The 23,488-nt window shown below is 46.9% G+C and overlaps 1 protein-coding gene across 6 annotated transcripts in view; it reads left to right on the plus strand.

The window, feature by feature from the left end:
- The window catches only part of ST6GALNAC6 (ST6 N-acetylgalactosaminide alpha-2,6-sialyltransferase 6), an 83,741-nt gene that overhangs the window by 34,528 nt on the left and 25,725 nt on the right, over positions 1-23,488 (plus strand). For 2 of the 6 annotated variants that reach the window (XM_068248536.1, XM_068248540.1), the window contains exons 2-3: positions 10,965-11,036; positions 22,080-22,256. In XM_068248536.1, coding sequence (XP_068104637.1) covers positions 11,019-11,036; positions 22,080-22,256 — 195 coding nt within the window. In that variant the 5' untranslated portion in view covers positions 10,965-11,018. Of the gene's footprint in view, positions 1-8,823; positions 8,981-9,022; positions 9,098-10,964; positions 11,037-22,079; positions 22,257-23,488 lie in introns of those variants that run through there. The other 4 variants (XM_068248539.1, XM_068248538.1, XM_068248541.1 and 1 more) reach the window with 4 other exon arrangements.

The following is a 23,488-nucleotide window of genomic DNA, read 5'->3' on the forward strand; positions in this document are numbered from 1 at the left end:
TTCCCTCCCAACGGCCATTTGAAAACAGCCGGTTATCTGTGCTGTGTTTGCATGTGCGTGAGATGTATACATAATTAAGGTGTGCGCACGCTTCAGATTCTCCTGGTCTGATGACTCGTGCCTCCTGACATCCTTGGCCTCCCCTCCAGCTAACTGGCATGATGGATCGCTCTTGCAGGACTGCCATTGTTGCTACAGCAACTTACTTCTGAATGTAAATAGCAAACTTTGCTCCAGTCCCCCTAAAAGCTCGAACACACGTCCAACAAAGTGCACAACCAGCTCCCCGACTGATTACATGACTTGTATTTTCCACACACCAACCAACTGAATGACCAACTCACGTACATACTTCGCGCGCAAGTAAAACGACGGACAGCACGACATGGCCGCATTCAAAACAAGCATGTTGTTCAAATGACACTGTATAGCCAGAGGACACACCTTCCTTGAACTTTCAATCCGTGCAACGGTCCGGTCCGTCTGACATCGACAGATCCCCTCAACGTATATATTGCAGAAATTGACCAGCACTGGAAGACTTTGAACAACAGTATCTTATTCGCCTCCAATAGTGAACAAAATGTAGCCTTCCATTTAAAACATCAGATGTAATTATAGCTCAAGTAAAAATAGCTCTCATGCTGCCAAGCAATGGATCAACCACCAGATGGACTGTTGCCGTTTCGGACGGTATCTCCGTCCTTTGTCAAGTAGGTAACGCATTACTTACTTGACAAAGGACAGAGATACCGTCAGAAACGGCAACAGTCCGTTGCTGGAACTTTACCACAATGTGACACTGTCCACTCCATCTGGTGGATGGTCCATTGCTTGGCAGCATGAGAGCTTTTTTTACTTGAGCTATAATTACATCTGATGCTTTAAATGGATGTTGGCTACATTTTGTTCACTATTGGAGGTGAATAATATACCTTTCTTCAGAGTCTTTCAGTGCTAGTCAATTTCTGCAATATACGTTCAAATGACACTGTACATATGTGGCCAACAGCAGCACAATATCAGCCCGACAGTCCTGTGAGTTGATCCTCTGGATGGATTGGGTAATTTGACAGTACACAATGTGAAAGTGAATTATGTTGTGTACACATGCACAATTACTGTTACCACAGGTCGGGTCAAGTTTTGTACAGATACATTGCTGGTCTTCAAGCTGGCGGTGCATTCTGTTGCTATGGAGGTGGTGGAGGGACGAAGTCCGGAGCAAAGAGTGTAAGGAGAGAGAACAATGGACTTGGCCGGGTGTAAAAAAAATGTTAACTTAACTATAAGAATAGTGATAATTGTTTTTGATGGCAGGCAGGGCAGGGTGAAGAGAGATAGCGACTGCTTTTACAAACACTCAGGGGGTTAAGGAAGGACTAAATGTTTATTTACACAATAAGGTGCACAGCTGTTGTGCTGCATTGGGAGGAGGTGGGCTGGTTAGGTGACCTGCTGTGTGCTGGGGAAGGAATTCTCACTTTACTAGCAACAAGGAGCTACTGAATACTGCCAGGAAGGAGCTTTCAATGTACAGTATTTATTGCAAAACGTACAGATGTGAGGTGCTAGAAACAAAAGTATATTCCCAACGCACACAAATTTGCTATCTCATGAATTAAAAAATAGGAGGCTTGAAACATTAAATTAATAAAGTCCCGCTACTGCTGTGATGTGAAAAATAACTCCGGTATTGAAGTTATTAAGATGCGGGGAAACATAGATAAAATAGAAAAGGGAATCCGCAGCAGGTAGAGGTGCTGGGAAGAGGTTGTTAATTAATAGATGATTAAAAATAAATAGGAAAACAAGTTAATTGGAAAAGTTAGAAACCATGCGTGAGATATGAAAATGAGCGAGAAGGGCAGTAGTAGGTCAGAGATGTGGATACGGTGGTTTAGGGTTTATTAGCGTATGAGTTTAGAAAATAAGGTAGGACTTAGAGATTCAAGTGGTCTTAAAAGGGGAATATACTGCACATTGATTTTTATAGACTTGATGCTAGATCTGTTATTAACAATGAATACTGTATCATCTATTAAGGCATTCCCAATCAATAATTGATAAAATATTGGCTGTGCATTGAACAGGAATGTCCAATGTCCACTCCTTTGGTGAGCAATGCCAACACCAAGAAGAAAGCAGTGAGCAGGGCCGGTTTAAGAAACAATGGGGCCCCAGGTCAAAATAAACCTGGGGGGCCCCCCCAACATATACCCCGGAACAAAAATCGGCATTAGGGGACCTTTTTTGCAGCTGGTATAGTCAGGGTGTGAAGCCCCAATCTGTCGGAGCTCCACATTCTGGCTATCCCAGCCTGCATGGGGGACAAGGGGTTAAAAAGTTTCAGGAGGGGGGACCCCACATAATTTTTTTTTTTTAAATTCCCACACTCTAAACATAAAATAAAATTGGGAAAATAGCAAAAAATGCCAGGGATCTTTATACAGCCATATTGCGGCTGTATAGCGATCCCTGGCCAAAGCACTGCGGCTGCGTATGCACCCCCTGGAAACCCCGTCAGGAAATTTATTGCGCTTTCGTTTGATACATGTAAAATTACACTACCGTTAGGTTTGCTACTAAAAGTGACATTTACCACATTTAAAAGTATACTTTTTTCCTTCGAAACTTTAAAATCGATTTTCTCAAAAACTATAAGGTCTTTTTGAAAAATTGTTTTTTCCTCTTATTCCTAATGATCTCCTTAACATATCCTGCAAATTTAGGGTTTCTAGCATTTAAGGTGGATTTGCTATTAACCATTAAAGTCGGCAGGTTTTTAAATGTGTATTTTTTTTCCTTTGAAACTTTAAAATCGATTTTCTCAAAAACTATAAGGCCGATTTGAATTTTTTTTTCCTCCTGTAGCCACTAGGGGCCACTACAAGCTCTGGGGCCCTGGGGCAGCTGCCTCCTTTGCCTCTATGGTAGCGCCGGCCCTGGCAGTGAGGGCGGGATTAAAGCAGCAGCACTACAAGAGGAATGTTCTCAAAGCTTTGTATAGTATTGTGCAGTACAAAGTTAGCAGAGAGGGTAGTGTAATTTATATTGGACAAGTTTTCTGCATATTTTATATCGAATGGTGCAATATGGTACCGCAGGCGTAGACAATCAATATCAGGAAAATACTGATTAATTAGGGAATAAGTACAGAAGAGCAATTGGATTATTATAAAACTCAGACTCTAGAACAACCCCTAAACCTGCAATAAATGGGCATAATTCCGACAAAAAAAAATATGGTAGGGGAGTTACCATTTTTAGAAACATGTCTTTATTGCAAAAACCTTCTATGTAGAAACTAGGCATAAGCACCCAGCATTATGCATATATAAATAGCCGACATGAAATAAAGTGCTACAATGGCAAAGGGCAGAGATATAAAAACAAAGTTGCAACTCTGTATGAAACTGTATTCTTTTACTATCTAAAATAAAAGTTATTTGTTGCAAAAAAAATAAAAAAAGTTGCTGCGTATATAGTGTCAATTATTATGGCTATTGGCTAGCCAAACATAGCAATGCTTGCCCTTTTTTCTTATACTCTTGGTCCCAGTGTATCTACTGATTATTTATCCACATTGTCACCTCCTTTATTTAAGTATTTATCATAATTTTTACAAGGTTTTCAATCTTTTAGTTGTAGTATCATCACACTCCTCAGCTATAGGTTGGATGGATTGGGGATGGGGGGCTTCATGTTAATTCTTCTGAACAATCAGTAACCAGAGTTCTGCAGTCACGTGACAAGCAGTGCAGGGAGCCGGGCCATATTTACCATAAGGCACTGTAGGCACGTGCCTACAAGCGCTTGATGATGGAAAGGCGTCTCACTCACCTCCCTGAGTGCCTCCCATTGCAGAGTTCTGAATGTAAATGAGAGGTTACTCACCCAGCTCTTGGCATTTCACTGACGAGATCTCACTTCAGTTAGGGGCACCTCTAGCTTCTTATGGAGGGTATCTCTGGCTACCTAATGCAAAGGGACACCTGTAGTTATGACAGGCAAGGGAAGTAAGGGAGAAGCGACAGCTGGGCCAGCCAGTGGTTTGGCAGGAGTTTGTAGGTTCACGGAGGGTGAAGTCTAGAGTGCCAGGACATCTGTACCTATAGGCTCAAATCTGGGCCTGGCAGGGAGTGAAGAGATTAACCTGACTGATGCAAGTTAAATTACACAGGAAGAATACCTTGCATGGCTGATAAGTGGAAATGGCTTTTTCTTTCTGGACAACCCTTGTACTGTATATGAGGAGACACGCCTTTGCAGAGACTTTCTAACAGGATGTGCTAAATGGGAAAGCCTGCCTGATAAAGTCACATGATCCGTCCAAGTTTTATAAAATGCCTTCCATTCATATATTCCATTGCGGATGTCAAGCATGGCTGATCAATATGCTTTTCTTTGTCTACAGTGCATATACCTAATGTGGAAAGATTGTTTTCCCACCAACCACCAGCTCCAGTCCCAGAAAACAGGATTGGCCTCAATTCACTAAGCTTATCTCGTGTCTTTAATAACGTATCTAGAGTTATCACCATGGTGATGAGGCATGTAGTATTCAGGAAACAATTTACCTCAGGCAAACCTAAAGTTAACTCTTCTGTCTTTAAGTTAACTCTTCTTCAATCCTTAAAATAACTCCAGAATTCTAAAGTTAAAGAGAACCAGAGCTTAAGGTGAAAGATTTTATACATACCTGGGGCTTCCTCCAGCCCCATAAGCATGGATCGCTCCCACGCCGCCGTCCTCCGCAGCCTGTATTCGCCGGTACCAGGTCTCGTACTTTCAGCCAGTCGGCGGAAGCACGCGGCCAATTTTCCGCATCACTCTCCTTTTCCTTACGCGTGCGGCGCCTTACTGCGCAGCCGCATGTGTAAGGGTATGGAGGGAGCCCCTGTGTATGCGGACAATTGGTCGCGTCCACCGGAAGTGACGGGACCCGGTACCGGCAATAGAGGAAGCGGATGATTGCGGCATGGGCGCGATCCGGGCTTATGGGGCTGAAGGAAGCCCCAGGTATGTATGAAATCTTTTTATTCTTTTTACTGTCCTTCCTCTCTGGTTCCCTTTAAACACAGGCTGTTGATTAACTGCGTGTGAAAATAACTACAGAGGAGGTAACTCAACTACAGAGGAGGTAACGTAAGGAATGAAGAGATAAGATAACTCTCTCACTGTGTGGAGGTAAGTTTTCTCTTGGCTTATTATCTCCAGCATGATCTTAGTGAATTGAGGCCAATGGCCTCAATTCATTAAAGAGGAACTGTAACGGCAAAACGGCCCCTGGGGGGGGTACTCACCTCGGGTGGGGGAAGCCTCCAGATCCTAATGAGGCTTCCCACGCCGTCCTGCGTCCCACGGGGGTCTCGCTGCAGCCCTCCGTACAGCCGTGACGTAATATTTACCTTCCTGGCTGCTGCGCAGGCGCTCTGACGGCTGTTGGCTCCGAAGTAGGCGGAAATACCCGATCGCCGTCGGGTCCGCTCTACTGCGCAGGCGCAAGTCTCCGGCGCCTGCACAGTAGAGCGGACCCGACGGAGATCGGGTATTTCCGTCTATTTCCGAGCCGAATGCAGCCACAGCGCCCCCGCTGGAGCCAGCAAAGGTAAATATTGAAATTACAGTCGGGCCTGTCGCCGGCTGTTCAGAGGGCTGCAGCGAGACCCCCGTGGGACGGAGGACGGCGTGGGAAGCCTCATTAGGATCCGGAGGCTTCCCCCACCCGAGGTGAGTACCCCCCAGGGGATCTTTTTAAAGTTACAGAGTCTCTTTAAGGTTATCTCCTGCCTTTAATAACGTTTCTAGAGTTATCACCATGGTGATAAGGCATGTAGTATTCAGGAAATATTTTACCTCCAGCAAACCTAAAGTTAACTCTTTTGTCTCTAAGTTAAGGTGAGATCTCTAAAGTTAACTCTTCAATCCTTAAAGAAAACCTGTACTGATAAAAAGTTCCCCTGGGGTACTCACCTCGGGTGGGGGAAGCCTCCGGGTCCTATCGAGGCTTCCCCCATCCTCCTGTGTCCCACGGCGGTCTCGCTGCAGCCCCCGGAACGCACAGGCTGTGCAATATTTACCTTTTCTGGCTCCAGCGGGGGAGCTGTAGCGGCTCTCCGCACAGAGATATGCGAAAATAGCCGTTCTCTGTCGGATCTGCTCTACTGCGCAGGTGCAGGAGACTTGCGCTTGCGCAGTAGAGCGGCCCGACGGAGATCGGCTATTTTCGCTTATCTCCGCGCAGAGAGCGGATACTGAGCCTGCGTTGGAGCCAAGGAGGTAAATATTTACATCGTCGCCGCTCCGGGAGGCCGCTGTGGGACCGAGGAGGACTGGGGAAGCCTCAATAGGATCCGGAGGCTTCCCCCACCTGAGACGAGTACCCCCAGGGGAGGTTTTTACATTACAGTTTTTCTTTAAAATAACTCCAGAATTCTGAAAATAACTACAGAGGAGGTAACTTAACTGCAGAGGAGGTAACTTAAGGAATGGAGAGATAAGATAACTCTCTCACTGTGTGGAGGTACATTTTCTCTTGCCTTATTATCTCCAGCATGATCTTAGTGAATTGTGGCCATTATTGTCTTTAGTATGACCACACTGAAATCCAAAAGTCTGTTATAATAAGTAAATGTTTTCACTAGATCAGTTGTACACAAATGTTGTAGACTATTCCCACTGTTTATTTTAGGCCTGATTTACTAAGGCATCGTCAGAACGGACAGCATAAGTGTGCAGACACACATTCAATTTTCATTGGCCAATTTTACCACTGCCATATAGTATGAGAGCTTACCTGCACAATCTGTACTTAGTATTAACAATCCTAACAACCTGTTGGCCTTCATGCTACTTGGAGGTGGTAATATTGGTCAGTTGTTAGTCAATCAAAATTGAATGTGTGTACCAGTTTTTTCTGGCAATTGGAGACAGACATTATTTCCCACAATGCAATGAGGTTCACAGACAGCAATCTGTCATGGCCATGACAACACACTGTGGGAGGAGTTTCACCACACATATCAGCCACACAGACATCCCTGATGATCTGTTCTAGGAAAGGGGGTATCGGCTACTGACTGGGCCGAAGTTGAAAACTTGGTTAAAGTTCCTCTTTAAGTAACAATAATACATAGTAATGTGGAGATGTGCTTAAAATAGGTCACTAAAATGACACGGGATGAAACAGAGTGTTTGGCAAGGGACTGGATTCTGTGTTGCTTCATGTGCTATTCTGAGAGGTGTGAAGGTGATGTGGTGACAGGAGAGACCACAAGATTTAAAATCTCAAGGTGACTTCTGTGGAATTTATAGAGCAGAAAAGCCTTCAGTATTTATTTTACACACTAGAGCACATGTGCGGGGTGCATATCACAAGGCTAAAACAGTATGGATAGCTTCCAGGATGATTTGTATAACTAATATCAAAGGGATCATGCGGTAACACCCTGCATCCTTTGAGTCGGCATTGTGGGAAATTGGATACTTCTGTTGTGTTGCGCCGCGTCATGTTAACTGTCCAAGTCTCCATAGACTTGCATAGCCCTTGCGGCAGGGAAAGGTACTACGGCGTGACACAGTGTGCCAGGAGCATTAAGGTAATACTGAGAACATCCCATGAGGAGATGGACTAGTCCAGAGCCTGTCAGCGTTGTGGTTAGCACACTCGCCTTGCAGCGCTGGGGCCCTGGTTTGCTTCCCAGCCAGGATACTATCTGTACGGAGTTTCTATCTTCTCCCTGCTTGTATGTTCTCTTTCCTCTGGGCACTCTGGTTTCCTCTAAACCCCCCCCCCCCCCCCCCCCCAAATTGGCCCTAGACTAAGATACATTCATAGACATACGACTATGGTAGGGACTAGATTGTGAGCCCCTCTGAGGGACAGTTAAAGGGGACCTGAACTCTTGCACAGGACAGATGGAAAACATAGAGAAATGCACCTTGTATGTATTTAGAGAGTTCAGCCTGTCTAATTCCCCCTTCTGTGACTAATCAAAAGTGTAATTTGTCAGCTGGCTGCCTCTGCAGAGTAGCTAATTTGTAAACACAGGATGTCAACCCTATGTCTGCTTTCCTGAAAGAAGGAAGTAGACACACTGCAGGTTTATTGCAGGATTGCAAAGAAATGTTTTTCTTTAAAGGTTATTATGCTGGTGCTTATCTTTTAGAGCAGAGAGGAAGTTCTGCGTTCAGGTCCGCTTTAAGAGACAACATACTTAAGTACAGCGCTGTGGAAGAGGTCAGCATTATATAGATACTAAATATAAAATGATACCTACTGCAAGTGACAGCAACATAGAGAAAATGTACATTTTATACATGTATTTTACATTTACACATTGTGTGATAGGGGTCCTTTAAAGATTAAAACAATCTCTCTACAGAACATTTGAGCTTAGATTTATCTAAATTGACGACTGACCAATAATGGTCCCAACGAGGGTATAAGAGTGATTGCAGCACGGAGATTACAGTAAGCTGCTTTGGGGGCAGGGACCACTGGGAATGGTTGTGTGTATTATGCATCTGCCGCCATTATATTAATATAACAGATACACACAGGTGGCCATGCCTCATGTAACAGGACTGAATCTTGTATGGCCAAGTCTGTTTCTTCATCTCTATCTTCCTAACCTCATTCCCACTCATACTTTTTCCTCTGCTGTTCTTAGCGTCTGTTCCCACCTTCCCATCCCCAATCCTCTGTCTGGTGATGGGGAGGGGGGGGGGGGGGTGCAGTCTCACAGCCTCCTGATGTGGTTGCCATAGAAACACATCCAGCTTGTGTTACCGCGGCACAGGGCTGTTGCAATACAATAAAGAGGCGCAGGCTTGGAAAGCATTATAATGAGAGGCGGTCACAAATCACCGCATTGCACACATAACAGGGCACTTGCAGGTTTACCTAATAAGGGTGCGCAAATGGCCATGACTAGCATTCCCTCTTCACCAGTTCAAAGAGCATTCAGGACAGTCAGTAAGGATTCTTGATTGGTTGCTATAGGCTGCGGCCCTCCAGACACTGGCACTAGCCTCTTCAGATATGTTTGGGGATGGTAACTGGTGAACAGGAGTAGAGCAGAAGATCACCAAGGTCATGTCATTACTGTCTCTAGATGCTGCTTGATGGAAACAAACCAAACTGCTGCCTACAGCAGAAATAAACTTAATGGTTCTGCACTCATAAATCAGGTCTACATTATATTCACAGAGAGCTGTAATAGCCTTACGGCTCTAAAGTAAATCTTAAAGTGGACCTGAACTCTTGCACATGACAGAAGGAAAACAGAGAGAAATGCACCTTGTATGTATTTAGAGAGTTTAGCCTGTCTAATTTCCCCTCATCTGTGGCTATAATCACAACTGAAATGTGAACTGTCAGCTGTGTTAGCTCAGGGCCCGTTCAGACTGCACGAGTTTCCAGCCGCGTTTTGGAAACGCGTGCGGGAGGCCGACATGCACGACATCAGACAGTGCATAGAGTGCAATGTCTGATGTTCACACTGCATGCGTTCCGGACCTGTGTGGTCCGGGAACGCATTCTGCACGCAGATTTTGTTGCAAACGCGCGGCTGTCCTATTCACTTTTCAGTGATGGGATCAGCCACGCAACGCATACAAACGCGGATGGCGTGCGTTCGCATGCGTTGCATTCCGCATGCGTGGCCGTCCGCGTTTGTAATGTGAACCGGCTCTAAGGAATCTCAGCAGTCCTCAGCAGAGCAGCTTATTTGTAAACACAGGATGTTAACCCTATGTTTGCTTCCATGAAAGCAGGAAGGAGACACACTGCAGATGTATTGCCGGATTTGTATAAGCTGCAACAAAGAAATGTTTTTCTTTAAAGGTTTTTACGCTGTTGTCTATTTTTTAGAGCAGAGAGGAAGTTCTGAGTTTAAGTCCGCTTTAGGGCTGGTTTACACAGATGTGTTGTGGGCGTTAAACGCGGCGTATTGGGCAACAGTCAAAAGCGGCGGTTTATAGGGATCAAGTGCCGTCCCATGCAAGTGAATGGGAGCATTTAGTACAAGCTTTTGCAGGCTTTCATGAAAGCCTGTCAGCTGATTCCGTCGTCTTGTTTCGTCTCAAAAGCAACATGCAGCTTTTAGAAGTTGGTTGCAGTTGCATTTAAATGCTAGCAAAAGTCACTGAAAGCGCTTTCAAGCGCTGCGCACTGAAAACCATTAAACTCCTTTAAAATACATTAAAAGCTTAGCTGTTAAAGGTAGGTAGGTAGCCAGGTATAGGTATAGGTGAACTCTGTATAGGAAGCCAAGAATAGGTGCCTCCAGTATAGATAGCCAGGCATAGGTGCCCCCAGTATAGGTTAGCCAGGCATAGGTGCCCCCAGTATAGGTTAGTCAGGTAGGTGTCCCCAGTAAAGGTAGCCAGGCATATATGTTCCCGGTATAGGTTAGTCAGGAATCTGTCCACCAAATAAAGGTTAGTCAGGAATAGGTGCCCCCAGTATAGGTTAGCCCGATAGGTACCTCCAGTATAGGTAGACAGGCATAGGTGCACCCAGTATAGGTTAGCTAGGTAGGTGGCCCCAGTATAGGTAGACAGGCATAGGTGCACCCAGTATAGGTTAGCTAGGTAGATGGCCCCCAGTATAGGTTAGCCAGCCATAGGTGCCCCCTGTATAGGTAGCCAGGCATAGGTGCACCCAGTATAGGTTAGCTAGGAAGGTGCCCACAGTATAGGTAGACAGGACTGGGAAGGCTCTATAAGATCCAGAGCCTTCCCTGTTCATAGGTAAGTATCACATTTTGTTTTTTTGGGGGGAGCGGGGGCTTTACACTCGAAGTGACTCAGCTTCTGCCAGGGTGATGTGTTTATTCTTGTACACTTGCTGGTTTTGAGCTTTATGACGTCTTCAGAGCTGAATACTGCTGTGTCCTCAAACAGCAACGAAAACTTTAAATATTTATGCAGAATATTTTTCTTCTTCTCCCCCACAGGTAGGAGACGCAGGAAAATGACAGAGCCACGATAGGAGCCAACCTGCGTGGGAGATGACTGCTAACACAAGTGTAATAATCCTGCACACTGACCTCTACTCCCACACTGTGATACTCTAATTGCCAAACCACAAAGCACGCCAGCATCACACCGCAATTACACTGACCTCTAGAGCAGCGTAGTACCCTTGCGCATAAATGAGATACTATTGCTTTTATATGAATGCACCGTGTCACCTGCGTCCGTTGTCTTTCATGTGCGCAATAGCCGTTTGGCAGCGATTGTTAATGAAGGCGGATAATGCCGTGACAGAAACTGCTCATCTCGTCTACATAAACGATGTGATTACATAATGTTTTCTGTTTGTTGGCTACGGCATAATACGATTTAAGGTTTGGAATGATCATTAGTTTATGGCAATCTTCGCGGTTTATGACACCAACACATAATGCAACCTCAAAGCATAACTGTACTTGCACACATAAATAGGGTTAACTGTTTGTCTGCCAAATCGCATTAAAAAAGTAAATTGGATAGTGTGCCTAGGACGTTTGGATACAGAGACGTGACCAGTGCTGTAATCTCATGCTCCACCTAAAGAACAGCTAGCGATATTGCCGCCCGATCGACCATCGAATTGGATGAAAATCGGTGCCGCAACAGGCATACCTGATTGACAGTGTATTGAATGCGCAAGCTGGACAATATCAACCTGTGTGGTCGATCGGGTGCGCAGTGGTAATATTGCAATGACCGATAAGCGTTACCAACCCCAGCCGCTGTCTCCCTAAATGTAAAAATACAATGCCCTGGACAGTGGATTGTCCAATTTGATCATTATAACTGACCGGAAATCGATCGGAAATGATTGTTTTTGGGCCCACTTACGGAAGAAGATCTGTTAACAAATCTGATCAGATTAACTACTTTCGGACTGCAATGATTGAAATCTACGCCCTGTTTTGGTGGCTACCTGGCAGGGTGTAGGTTTCAATCAACCGATGCCGCGCATTCTCGCCGCTCCCAATGATGTCACCGCTGTTTCCCAGCCGCAGCTCAGGCACTCTGCCATCTCTATAATGGCAGAGCCCTGTGAGCAGGTCAGGAGCCGCTCCCATTGGCTTACATTGATAGGATGAAAGCGGCTCCTGACCCGCTCACAGGAACTCTGCTGTCACAGAGACGGCAGAGTGGGTGGCACATGTTCCCGATGTGTGGCGGTGATGGTGATTGTGGCAGGTATGTGCGGCGATTCGTTATCCGTCAGGATTCTGCCGTTTCTGGTATCAGCGGTCTCTAGTCCTTAAAGAGAACCCGAGGTGGCTTGTAAGAATCCTATTAGCACACAGTGGCTGGGTCTGCATATAATGCCCAGCCTCTGTTGCTATACTGTTTCCCCCCAGACCCCCGCTGCGCTCTGCTGTCCCCCATAAATCAAACGCCGTGCTAGCAACATGCAGCGTGTCTATAGCAGGCTGTTTACCTTTGCACTGTCACTCTAGTCGCTCCCCCGCCTCCTCTATGTCACCACTCCCTGCCTGCATCCCTTCCCTCCCCGCTGATTGGAGGGAAGGGACGCAGGCGGGAATCGGCGATATAGAGGAGGCGGGGGACGGCGAGAGTGACAGTGCAGAGGTAAACAGCCTGCTGTCGACACGCTGTGTGTTACTAGCAAGCGTTTGATTTATGGGGGACAGCTGAGCGCAGTGGGGGCCTGGGGGTAAACAGTATAGCAACAGATGCTGGGCATTATGGCCTGGTGCACACCAAAAACCGCTAGCAGATCCGCAAAATGCTAGCAGATTTTGAAACGCTTTTTCTTCTTTTTCTGTAGCGTTTCAGCTAGCGTTTTGCGGTATTGTGTAGCGGTTTTGGTGTAGTTGATTTCATATATTGTTACAGTAAAGCTGTTACTGAACAGCTTCTGTAACAAAAACGCCGGCAAAACCGCTCTGAACAGGCGTTTTTCAGAGCGGTTTGCGTTTTTCCTATACTTAACATTGAGGCAGAAACGCATCCGCAATCCAAAAAATGCCTCACCCCGGGAGTATGCGTTTCTGCAAAACGCCTCCCACTCTGGTGTGCACCAGCCCATTGAAATACATTACCCAAGCGTATCCGCAGCCGCAAGCGGATCGCAAAACGCAGCCAAACCGCTCTGGTGTGCACTACGCCTATATGCAGACCCAGCCTCTGTGTGTTAATAGGATTTTTACAAGCCACCTTGGGTTCTCTTTAAGGGGGCAGAGACCGCTGGTAGTTAAAGCAGAACTGTAGATACATTTTAAACACACTGTTTCACTTACCTGGGGCTTCTGCAAGCCCCCAGCAGCCGTCCTTCCCGTGCCGGTCCTCCACGGGCCTCCGTTTTCCCGCCGCAAGCTACTTTCGGTTTCGCCACCGGGCCACTGAGCAGTTCTTGTTATGCGTATCCTTTCTTCGTGTTCCAGTCTGCAATAGCGCTATTGCAGCAGGGAATGTGAAGAAAAGATACGCGTGGCAGGGGTGTGCCTGCCTCGACTTACAAGTGAAACAGTGTGTTTAAAATGTATCTACAGTTCCGCTTTAAGTGGTTGATGGAATCGATCCACTTTTCGAATCACTTCTATCAGACTGATCGGATTGGTTAACATTTTTTTTACTGGTTATTGGGCCTGAATAACGGTTTCTGATTGATCACGATGATTAAGGCCTCTTTCACAGTGGGACGTTGCATTTGATGCGACGTTAAGGCCGCATAACGTGCCCCTAATGCAACGCATTGAAAGACTATAACTTGGAAGTTATAGTACATTCTTTAGCCCTGCGTTTGGTGCGCCGTTTTCGTCGCACAGTGATAGAACGAAAACGGCGCATGTGCAACACAGCAGATTTATTGCTAAACGCACAGCATGCACCACTTTCTAAATATTGCTACACGTTACACGCAACGTGTGCACTGTGAATGTTGCACAGACTTAATATTGCTGTGCGTTAGTCTGCGTTAAGACATTTTCTAACGTGCGACTTTAATGTCGCACTGTGAAGGAGGCCTAAATTGGACAATCAACCGTCCAGGGGATTGTATAATTAATTGACACCTTTAGGCTGCTTTCACAGTGAGACGTTACAGGCACACGTTAATGTAACGCAGCCCACCGCACAGTAATGAAAAATCAACGGGCTGTTCACAGTGCCCACGTTCGTCAAGACAACGTACTGCATGCAGTACTTTATACGCGGCTAAGCGTTAGACTGCTTGCACATGCTCAGTAATGTTGGGGAGGAGGGGAGAGCGGCCAGGCACATGGCTAATTAATATTCACTGCACGGTGTGACGTGTGCAGTGTTTACTTCCTGGAGCGGCCGCTCTGTGCGGCGATTGGCTGGGACCACGTTATGCCGCATGCATCCAAGAGAGCGCATCATGGCATCACGGATGCCAGAGTGAGCTGCACAACGCGGCTCGCTCTGACGTCCACATCCAACACCACCATGCGTTGCGTTAGGGGCACGTTATGCGACCATAACGTCCCCTAAAACGCAACGTCTTGGTGGGAAAGTAGCCTTAGATCATATTAATCTGCAGATCTGAGCAGACACACAGGATTTGTTCTGTTACAGCTAAGCATACTTTTCATCCACTTTTATTTTGTGTAGCTTTCAACTTTCCCCCCTTCAGAACCAAATCCCCCTGTTCTTTCTGCCTTAATTGCCCCTCTTTTAGATCTAAATGCATACAGGTGCACAACAGTGCTTATAGTATGCTAAAGGTTATGTTCAACCATTTACTCTTACTGCCCTTATTTAATAGAAAAACAATGATAAACGTAACAATCAGCACGATTCAAACTATGAATATGTCATTTGCACTCAGTATGACTGGGGAGCTGGTGAGGGCGGGACTAGATAATAATAATAATAAATACGAATATTTGTGTAGCGCTTTTCTACAGTTGGAATCAAAGTGCTCAAAAGCTGCAGCGACTGGGAAGCGCTCGAGAGGCCACCCTGCAGTGCCCTATCTGCACGATACGATTCTTTGAACGATTCGATTATGATTCTATTTACGATCCGATTAAATCCGACATGTCCGATCGGGATTCGATTCAATTCGATTTGCCATTGTTTTGCAATGGCAAATCGAATTGAATCGAATCCTGATCGGACATGTCGGATCGTAAATAGAATCGTAATCGAATCGTACAAAGAATCATATCGTGTAGATTGGGCTTTTTTTAGGGCTCATTCACATTATGAGCGTTTGCGGGTTTTCTTAACTGCTGGCGAGTTTAGAAATCGCCCCAAAAGCTCTTGTGCAATGATTCCCTATGAGAGTGTTCACATGTGCGCGTTTCGATTTTACTAAAATCTCAAACGCGCTGCCTGTACCATTTTCTGAGTGCTTTGGCTCAATGGAAGGTATAGGGAAACCGCAAAGCAAAAAAAAACATCGCTGAGCAAAAGCTCTTAGAAAAGCGTTTTTCTAAGCGCAAATCGCAGGAAAAGGCTCATCAAAAATCACAATATAAATCGCTCAGCGATGGCAATTTATAATGCGAACAAAGCCTAAGGTCTTGTTCACATTGCGTTCGGCTGGCGTGTCCGTCCGTGGTGGGCTTTTTTTCCCGCGTTCGCTCATTTTAGTGGGCATTTTTGTAAGCGCTTTTGCAGAGCGCTTCGTTCTTTTGATCCGGAAAAAATAAATACAATGTATTAAAAAAAACAAAACGCTGTAGCAATCGGTTGCCAAAGCGAATTTGTGAGCGTTTTGTGTTTTTCCTAGACCTTCCATTGAGGCAAATCGCCTCAAAAATAGCCCAAGCACCGCTTTTCAAAGCGGATCGCAAACGAACCGCTCTAATATTTACTCTCTCATAGAGAATCATTGCACAAGCGCTTTCAGGGTGATTTTAAAAATCGCCCACGCTTAAAATGTTACAAAAACGCCTATAATGTGAACAAGGGAGTCTTGCATTGAACTCCTTTCTGAATGGGTACTACGGTAACTCTAGCCAGGATTGTAACCCTGGTCGCCCATCTTAAAGGCAGAGTCCTTAACCAGTGCACTATACAGCCAATAGAGCATACATGTCAAACTCCGGCCCATGGGCCAAATCCAGTCCTTGGAGCCATCAGATTTGGTCCTTAGGGGGTTTACCCACTTTTCATTATGTTTGGTCCGATTCAAGTAACAATTGGGCCCTAGGGCAAAAATTAGCCTGGGGGCCCCCAACAGACACCCCCCGACCAAAAAGCACCATTAGAGGCCCTTTGTTGCAGCCAAATTTCCCTCCTGGGCCCCTGAGCTGGCTGCTGACCCTTCCCCAATCACCTCCCAACTTAACAGACTCTGCAGATTCCCTGGGGAGCAACGGTTAAGATGGGGGAGGGACACCTTGGGGGCCCCTACAAGCTCTGGGGCCCTGGGGCATTTGCCCATTTTTTCCTATGGTAGCTCCGGCCCTGTTTTGCCCACTTAGGACCACCAGAGAAGCTATATTGGAGGGAAAGCCCTAGATCACCAGGGAAGCCGTATGGCGAGGTGGAAAGCGCTAAGTACCAGGGATCTATATAGGAGAGGGAAGGGGCTAGTGTTGGGCGAACATCTAGATGTTCGGGTTCGGGCCGAACAGGCCGAACATGGCCGCGATGTTCGGGTGTTCGACCCGAACTCCGAACATAATGGAAGTCAATGGGGACCCGAACTTTTGTGCTTTGTAAAGCCTCCTTACATGCTACATACCCCAAATTTACAGGGTATGTGCACCTTGGGAGTGGGTACAAGAGGGAAAAAAATTTAGCAAAAAGAGCTTATAGTTTTTGAGAAAATTGATTGTAAAGTTTCAAAGGAAAAATTGTCTTTTAAATGCTGAAAATGTCATGTTTCTTTGCACAGGTAACATGGTTTTTACCGCCAGGCAGTCATAAATGTAATAAAGAGAAGAGGTTCCATAAACAGGGACCGGTAACGCTAACCCAGCAGCAGCAGCAGCACACGTGATGGAACAGGAGGAGGCGCAGGAGGAGAAGGCCACGCTTTTTGAGACACAACAACCCAGGCCTTGCATGAGGACAAGAAGCGTGCGGATAGCATGCTTTTTACCGCCATGCAGTCATAAATGTAATAAAGATAAGAGGTTCAATAAACAGGGACCGGTAACGCTAACCCAGCAGCAGCAGCAGCACACGTGATGGAACAGGAGGAGGCGCAGGAGGAGAAGGCCACGCTTTTTGAGACACAACAACCCAGGCCTTGCATGAGGACAAGAAGCGTGCGGATATAGCAGCAATGCTTTTTGCCGCCATGCAGTCATAAATGTAATAAAGAGAAGAGGCTCAATAAACAGGGACCGGTAACGCTAACCCAGCAGCAGCAGCAGCACAGAGCACACGTGACGGAACAGGAGGAGGCGCAGGAGGAGAAGGCCACGCTTTGAGACACAACAACCCAGGCCTTGCATGAGGACAAGAAGCGTGCAGATAGCATGCTTTTTACCGCCATGCAGTCATAAATGTAATAAAGATAAGAGGTTCAATAAACAGGGACCGGTAACGCTAACCCAGCAGCAGCAGCAGCAGCACAGAGCACACATGATGGAACAGGAGGAGGCGCAGGAGGAGAAGGCTACGCTTTGAGACACAACAACCCAGGCCTTGCATGAGGACAAGAAGCGTGCGGATATAGCAATGCTTTTTGCCGCCATGCAGTCATAAATGTAATACAGATGAGAGGTTCAATAAACAGGGACCGGTAACGCTAACCCAGCAGCAGCAGCAGCACAGAGCACACGTGATGGAACAGGAGGAGGCGCAGGAGGAGAAGGCCACGCTTTTTGAGACGCAACCCAGGCCTTGCATGAGGACAAAAAGCGTGCGGATATAGCAATGCTTTTTGCCGCCATGCAGTCATAAATGTAATACAGATGAGAGGTTCAATAAACAGGGACCGGTAACGCTAACCCAGCAGCAGCAGCAGCACAGAGCACACGTGATGGAACAGGAGGAGGCGCAGGAGGAGAAGGCCACGCTTTTTGAGACGCAACCCAGGCCTTGCATGAGGACAAAAAGCGTGCGGATATAGCAATGCTTTTTGCCGCCATGCAGTCATAAATGTAATACAGATGAGAGGTTCCATAAACAGGGACCGGAAACGCTAACCCAGCAGCAGCAGCACACGTGATGGAACAGGAGCAGGCGCAGGAGGAGAAGGCCATGCTTTTTGAGACACAACAACCCAGGCCTTGCATGAGGACAAAAAGCGTGCGGATATAGCAGCAATGCTTTTTGCCGCCATGCAGTCATAAATGTAATACAGATGAGAGGTTCAATAAACAGGGACCGGAAACGCTAAACCATCCCAGATGTTCATTGGTCATGTTACTTGGTTGGGGTCCTGGAGTGTTGCGTAGTCATTTCCAATCCAGGATTGATTCATTTTAATTTGAGTCAGACGGTCTGCATTTTCTGTGGAGAGGCGGATACGTGAACCTTGCAGGCAACGGCATTCTTCAAGCTTCGGGTTATTTTGCTGACCACGTGCTCATGCAACTCAGGCACTGCAGAGCGCGCAAAGTGGTAGCGGCTGGGAACCACGTAACGTGGGATGGCCACTGACATCATGCCCTTGAAGCTGTTTGTCTCCACCACTCGATATGGCAGCATTTCGCAGGCCAGAAGCTTGGCTATGCTGGCTCTTACTGCCACGGCCCGGGGGTCATTTGCTGGCAATTTCCTCTTGCGCTCAAACATCTCCGAGACAGACAACTGAACCGTAGGGCTGCACAACGAAGGGCTGTTGGTTGTTGTGTTTGATGAACACTGGGAGACCTCAAGAGCACTACTCCGGAAAGTGACAGTGTCAGCGTCATCTGATTTTTTGGAATGTTTTGAACCACGCAATGGCTGGGCTACTGCTGCTGCTGAGGCGGGTCTGGTGGTGAGTCTGGTGAACCCAAGGGAGGCAGTGTTGCTGGTGGTACCCTGTCCTGCCGCGTTTGCCCACAGAGTGGGATGTTTGGATAGCATGTGGCGGCTCATGCTGGTGGTGGAGAGGTTGTTAATACTTTTCCCCCTGCTCAGGCGGGTCTTGCACACCTTGCAAATCGCCATGGTAACATCCTCAGTGCAGTCTTCAAAGAAAGCCCAGAATTTGGAGCACCTGCCTTGCTGGCGATTTCTGTTTGCGCCTCTTTTGCCTCTCACTTGAACTTCCACGCTTGTGGTGCCTGAAATTGCGCGCCGCCTACCTTGTGGCACAAGGCGAACTCGTGCAGCAGTGGGTTCTTCAACAGACTCATCTGTGCTGCTGCTACGACGGCGATGTTCTCGTTCACAAACAAAATCTGGGTCTATGTCCACATTGTCCATACCCTCCTCTTCCATCTCCTCAAACTCGTCATATGTCATTGTGGGGGGCCGCCGCCGTGGAGTACAGCTCCCCAGCACAACCGTCAGGGGAAACACCTCTTCCCTTGCCCCTCCCTCTTTCACCGGATTTCTTCCTCATTTCACTTATCCTTACAGTACACGCTGACTGGCAGCAGTACAGTGGCAGTACAGAAATGCTATACAGTGGTGGGTGAGCGGTGTACCACTATTGCCAGCAGCGACACAGAGCACAATGCTATACAGTGGCGGGTGAGCGGTGTACTACTGTTCCCAGCAGACAAAGAGTGGCAGTAAACACAATGCTATATAGTGTGGCTGAGCCGTGTACACAGAGTGGCAGTAAACACAATGCTATATAGTCTGCTATATAGTCACCCCGAACGGGGTGATGTTCTGCAGCACCCGAACAGTGGCGAACACTGTTCGCCCAACACTACTGGGAACGCAGATTTTAGTACCTAAACACACGATACAACATGTTTTCCGGGGTCGGACTCTGAGGCACATACAGATGGTCCCGATCATCATCCTCATCATACAACTCTTCTCCTGAGTCTGACCCACCCACCACCTCTGCCACCCCAACATCCCCAGACACAGTCACAGACCCCTCATCGTCCTCAACATTAACTTGGGATGCTGGCCTGAGCCCGACCTCCTCCTCCACATCAGGCCCCATCATCCCCTCAATGGCAGCCCTCATTAATCGCTCTGGCGCCGGACCGATGGACACAACGTTCTCCTCCGGGGAGGGCTGCTGCTGACCACTGGCTGCTGGGGTGGATGTTATAGCTTGCGTGGGGCGTTGGCTGTTGCTGTTGTTGGGAGTGCTGCTCACAGCGGAGGTCTCTGAGGAACTCATGGTGAGCTCATATAGTGGTTGACGGTGAGTGGAGTATTACTGATCCCAGCAATATACACACTGACTGGCAGAGTACGCAATGCTATATAGTCTGGCTGAGCCGTGTACACAGAGTGGCAGTGAACAATGCTATATAGTCTGGCTGAGCGGTGTACACAGAGTGGCAGTACACACAATGCTATATAGTCTGGCTGAGCCATGTACACAGAGTGGCAGTAAACAATGGTATATAGTCTGGCTGAGCGGTGTACACAGAGTGTCAGTAAACAATGGTATATAGTCTGGCTGAGCGGTGTACACAGAGTGTCAGTAAACAATGGTATATAGTCTGGCTGAGCGGTGTACACAGAGTGTCAGTAAACAATGGTATATAGTCTGGCTGAGCGGTGTACACCGAGTGTCAGTAAACAATGGTATATAGTCTGGCTGAGCGGTGTACACAGAGTGTCAGTAAACAATGGTATATAGTCTGGCTGAGCGGTGTACACAGAGTGTCAGTAAACAATGGTATATAGTCTGGCTGAGCGGTGTACACAGAGTGTCAGTAAACAATGGTATATAGTCTGGCTGAGCGGTGTACACAGAGTGGCAGTACACACAATGCTATATAGTCTGGCTGAGCGGTGTACACAGAGTGGCAGTACACACAATGCTATAGAGTCTGGCTGAGCGGTGTACACAGAGTGGCAGTACACACAATGCTATGTAGTCTGGCTGAGCGGTGTACACAGAGTGGCAGTAAACACAATGCTATATATAGCGTGGCTGAGCGAGGTGCACAGTGGCAGTACACACAATGCTATATAGTCAGGCTGAGCCGTGTACACAGAGTGGCAGTACACACAATGCTATATAGTGTGGCTGAGCGAGCGGTGTACTACTATTCCCAGCAGACACAGAACAGTAAACACAATGCTATATAGTGTGGGTGAGCGAGCGGTGTACCACTATTCCCAGCAGACACAGAACAGTAAACAGAATGCTATATAGTGTGGCTGAACGAGCGGTGTACCACTATTCCCAGCAGACACAGAACAGTAAACAGAATGCTATATAGTGTGGCTGAGCGAGCGGTGTACCACTATTCCCAGCAGACACAGAACAGTGAACAGAATGCTATATAGTGTGGCTGAGCGAGCGGTGTACTACTATTCCCAGCAGACACAGAACAGTAAACAGAATGCTATATAGTGTGGCTGAGCGAGGTACACAGAGTGGCAGTAAACAGAATGCTATATAGTGTGGCTGAGCGAGCGGTGTACTACTGTTCCCAGCAGCGACACACAATGACTGGGGGGGACCCTGGCTAGCGTGGCTGGAGAGCGAACTACCCTGCCTGCCTACCCAAAGCTAAACCCACAGAGAAATGGCGGAGATATGACGTGGTTCGGGTATTTATTTACCCGAACCACGTGACCGTTCGGCCAATCAGAGCGCGTTCGGGCCCGAACCACGTGACCCGTTCGGCCAATCACAGCGCTAGCCGAACGTTCGGGGAACGTTCGGCCATGCGCTCTTAGTTCGGCCATGTGGCCGAACGGTTTGGCCGAGCACCGTCAGGTGTTCGGCCGAACTCGAACATCACCCGAACAGGGTGATGTTCTGCAGAACCCGAACAGTGGCGAACACTGTTCGCCCATCACTAGAAGGGGCCACTACACAACAGGGAACTTTATAGGGAAGGAGGGGGCCACTAGACACCAGGAAACTGTATAGGGGAGGTGGGTGTGTCTTTTGTCAAAATGTTTTTTAGGGTAATTGATGTCCCTATTCGTTATCTCACAAAGCTATCCACATCATTTACCACTTCATAATGTAGCATCCATCTTGTTTACAATTCTGACCTGCATTCTCTGTTTTTCTCCATCCTTCCTCCTGATAGAGTCGCACCGCCGCCCTCATAGTGGTATTCGCTCTGGTCACCTTCCTCATTATTCTGAGCTCCAACAACAACGAGGAACCGTTCAATTACAAGGACCTGAAAATCAAACACCACAACCCGCCAAACATTAGGAAATGGAGTTTACAAGATGGCTACATCCCGGTGTCCGGAAATAAAGTATGATATATAACACAGCAACATAACTGTACAAAGTATAAACGGTGCAACCATATATTATTATATTTCATGTGTTGATGTACTTAAAGTGTACCAGAGCTGAGATAAACTAAAAGTTTTATACATACCTGGGGCTTCCTCCAGCCCCATCCGCTCGGATCGCTCCCACACCGCCGTCCTCAGCCTTATCCAGCTCCGGTACCGGGTACCGTAACTTCAGCCAGTCTGCCCAAGAGTAAGTGCGCTCTTTACGTATCTCTCTGGTGGCTGCTCAGGTATGTATAAAACTTTTAGTTTATCTCAGCTCTGGTTTCCTTTAAAGTGGTCTGAAACTCTGACATAACATTCGATAAAAATGTGTTTTCCTACTTTTTATTACTCACACAGTTATCAGATTTGCTTTTGTGCACAAGTAATATTGTCTGTTTACAAATTACAAGTTTCCAAAGTGTAGTTTTTCTTACCATGAAACCTGCCATTGCATGCTATTCTTTTTATATTATAACTGCTTTTTATTATATATTAAAATCTTCTAATGAGCTATTCTGAACACTGTGTGTGCCTGAAGCAGAGACAGGTTCTCAGAGAGTGTTTGTTTACATTCCAGTGTTGATACATTTGTGTTTAACAAGTAAAAAATATACTTTTATCTCCAATTTGGATGGATTTGAAGCTGAATAGCAGGAGAAAGTGCTTTGTTTAACCATTTCAGTGATGTTCTGCTAGAATTTGTTTCTGGTATAGTAGCATTCAAGCTGGCTTTCAGACCACTTTTAGCTGTACCTGTGAGTTTAAAGAACAAAAAAAATAAATAAAAGATACCACAGTAGAGGGGAGACTCGGGATAATCCAGACGAGGCTTCCCTTATCCTCCCCACCGATCCAGCGCTGGGATCACCCTTACCTGCTTGACAAAGCTTGTCGATGGAGCGCAGCTGCACTGGGCAGGCACAAGATGGCTCGGGCCCGCAGAGAAGCCCGGAGCTGAATTGATCTTGACTTTTTCTGCCACGCCCGAGCAGCTCCATGCCACTGCTTAGGCGCAAGCCATCCTGCACCTGTACAGCGTGCTTACTCTTGTTGATGTATGGGGGTGTGGCCTCGAAGTTCCAGAGGGTACCTGCGTCCAACGATGGTCTGGAGGAGGACGTGGGAAGCCTCTGAAGGATCCAGGGTGTCCGTCGAAGCAAATTCTAATTCCTGCTGAACCATATTAAACAAACTTTAAGCTA

Source organism: Hyperolius riggenbachi, chromosome 8 (genome assembly GCF_040937935.1).
Source record: "Hyperolius riggenbachi isolate aHypRig1 chromosome 8, aHypRig1.pri, whole genome shotgun sequence".
NCBI lineage: Eukaryota > Metazoa > Chordata > Amphibia > Anura > Hyperoliidae > Hyperolius > Hyperolius riggenbachi.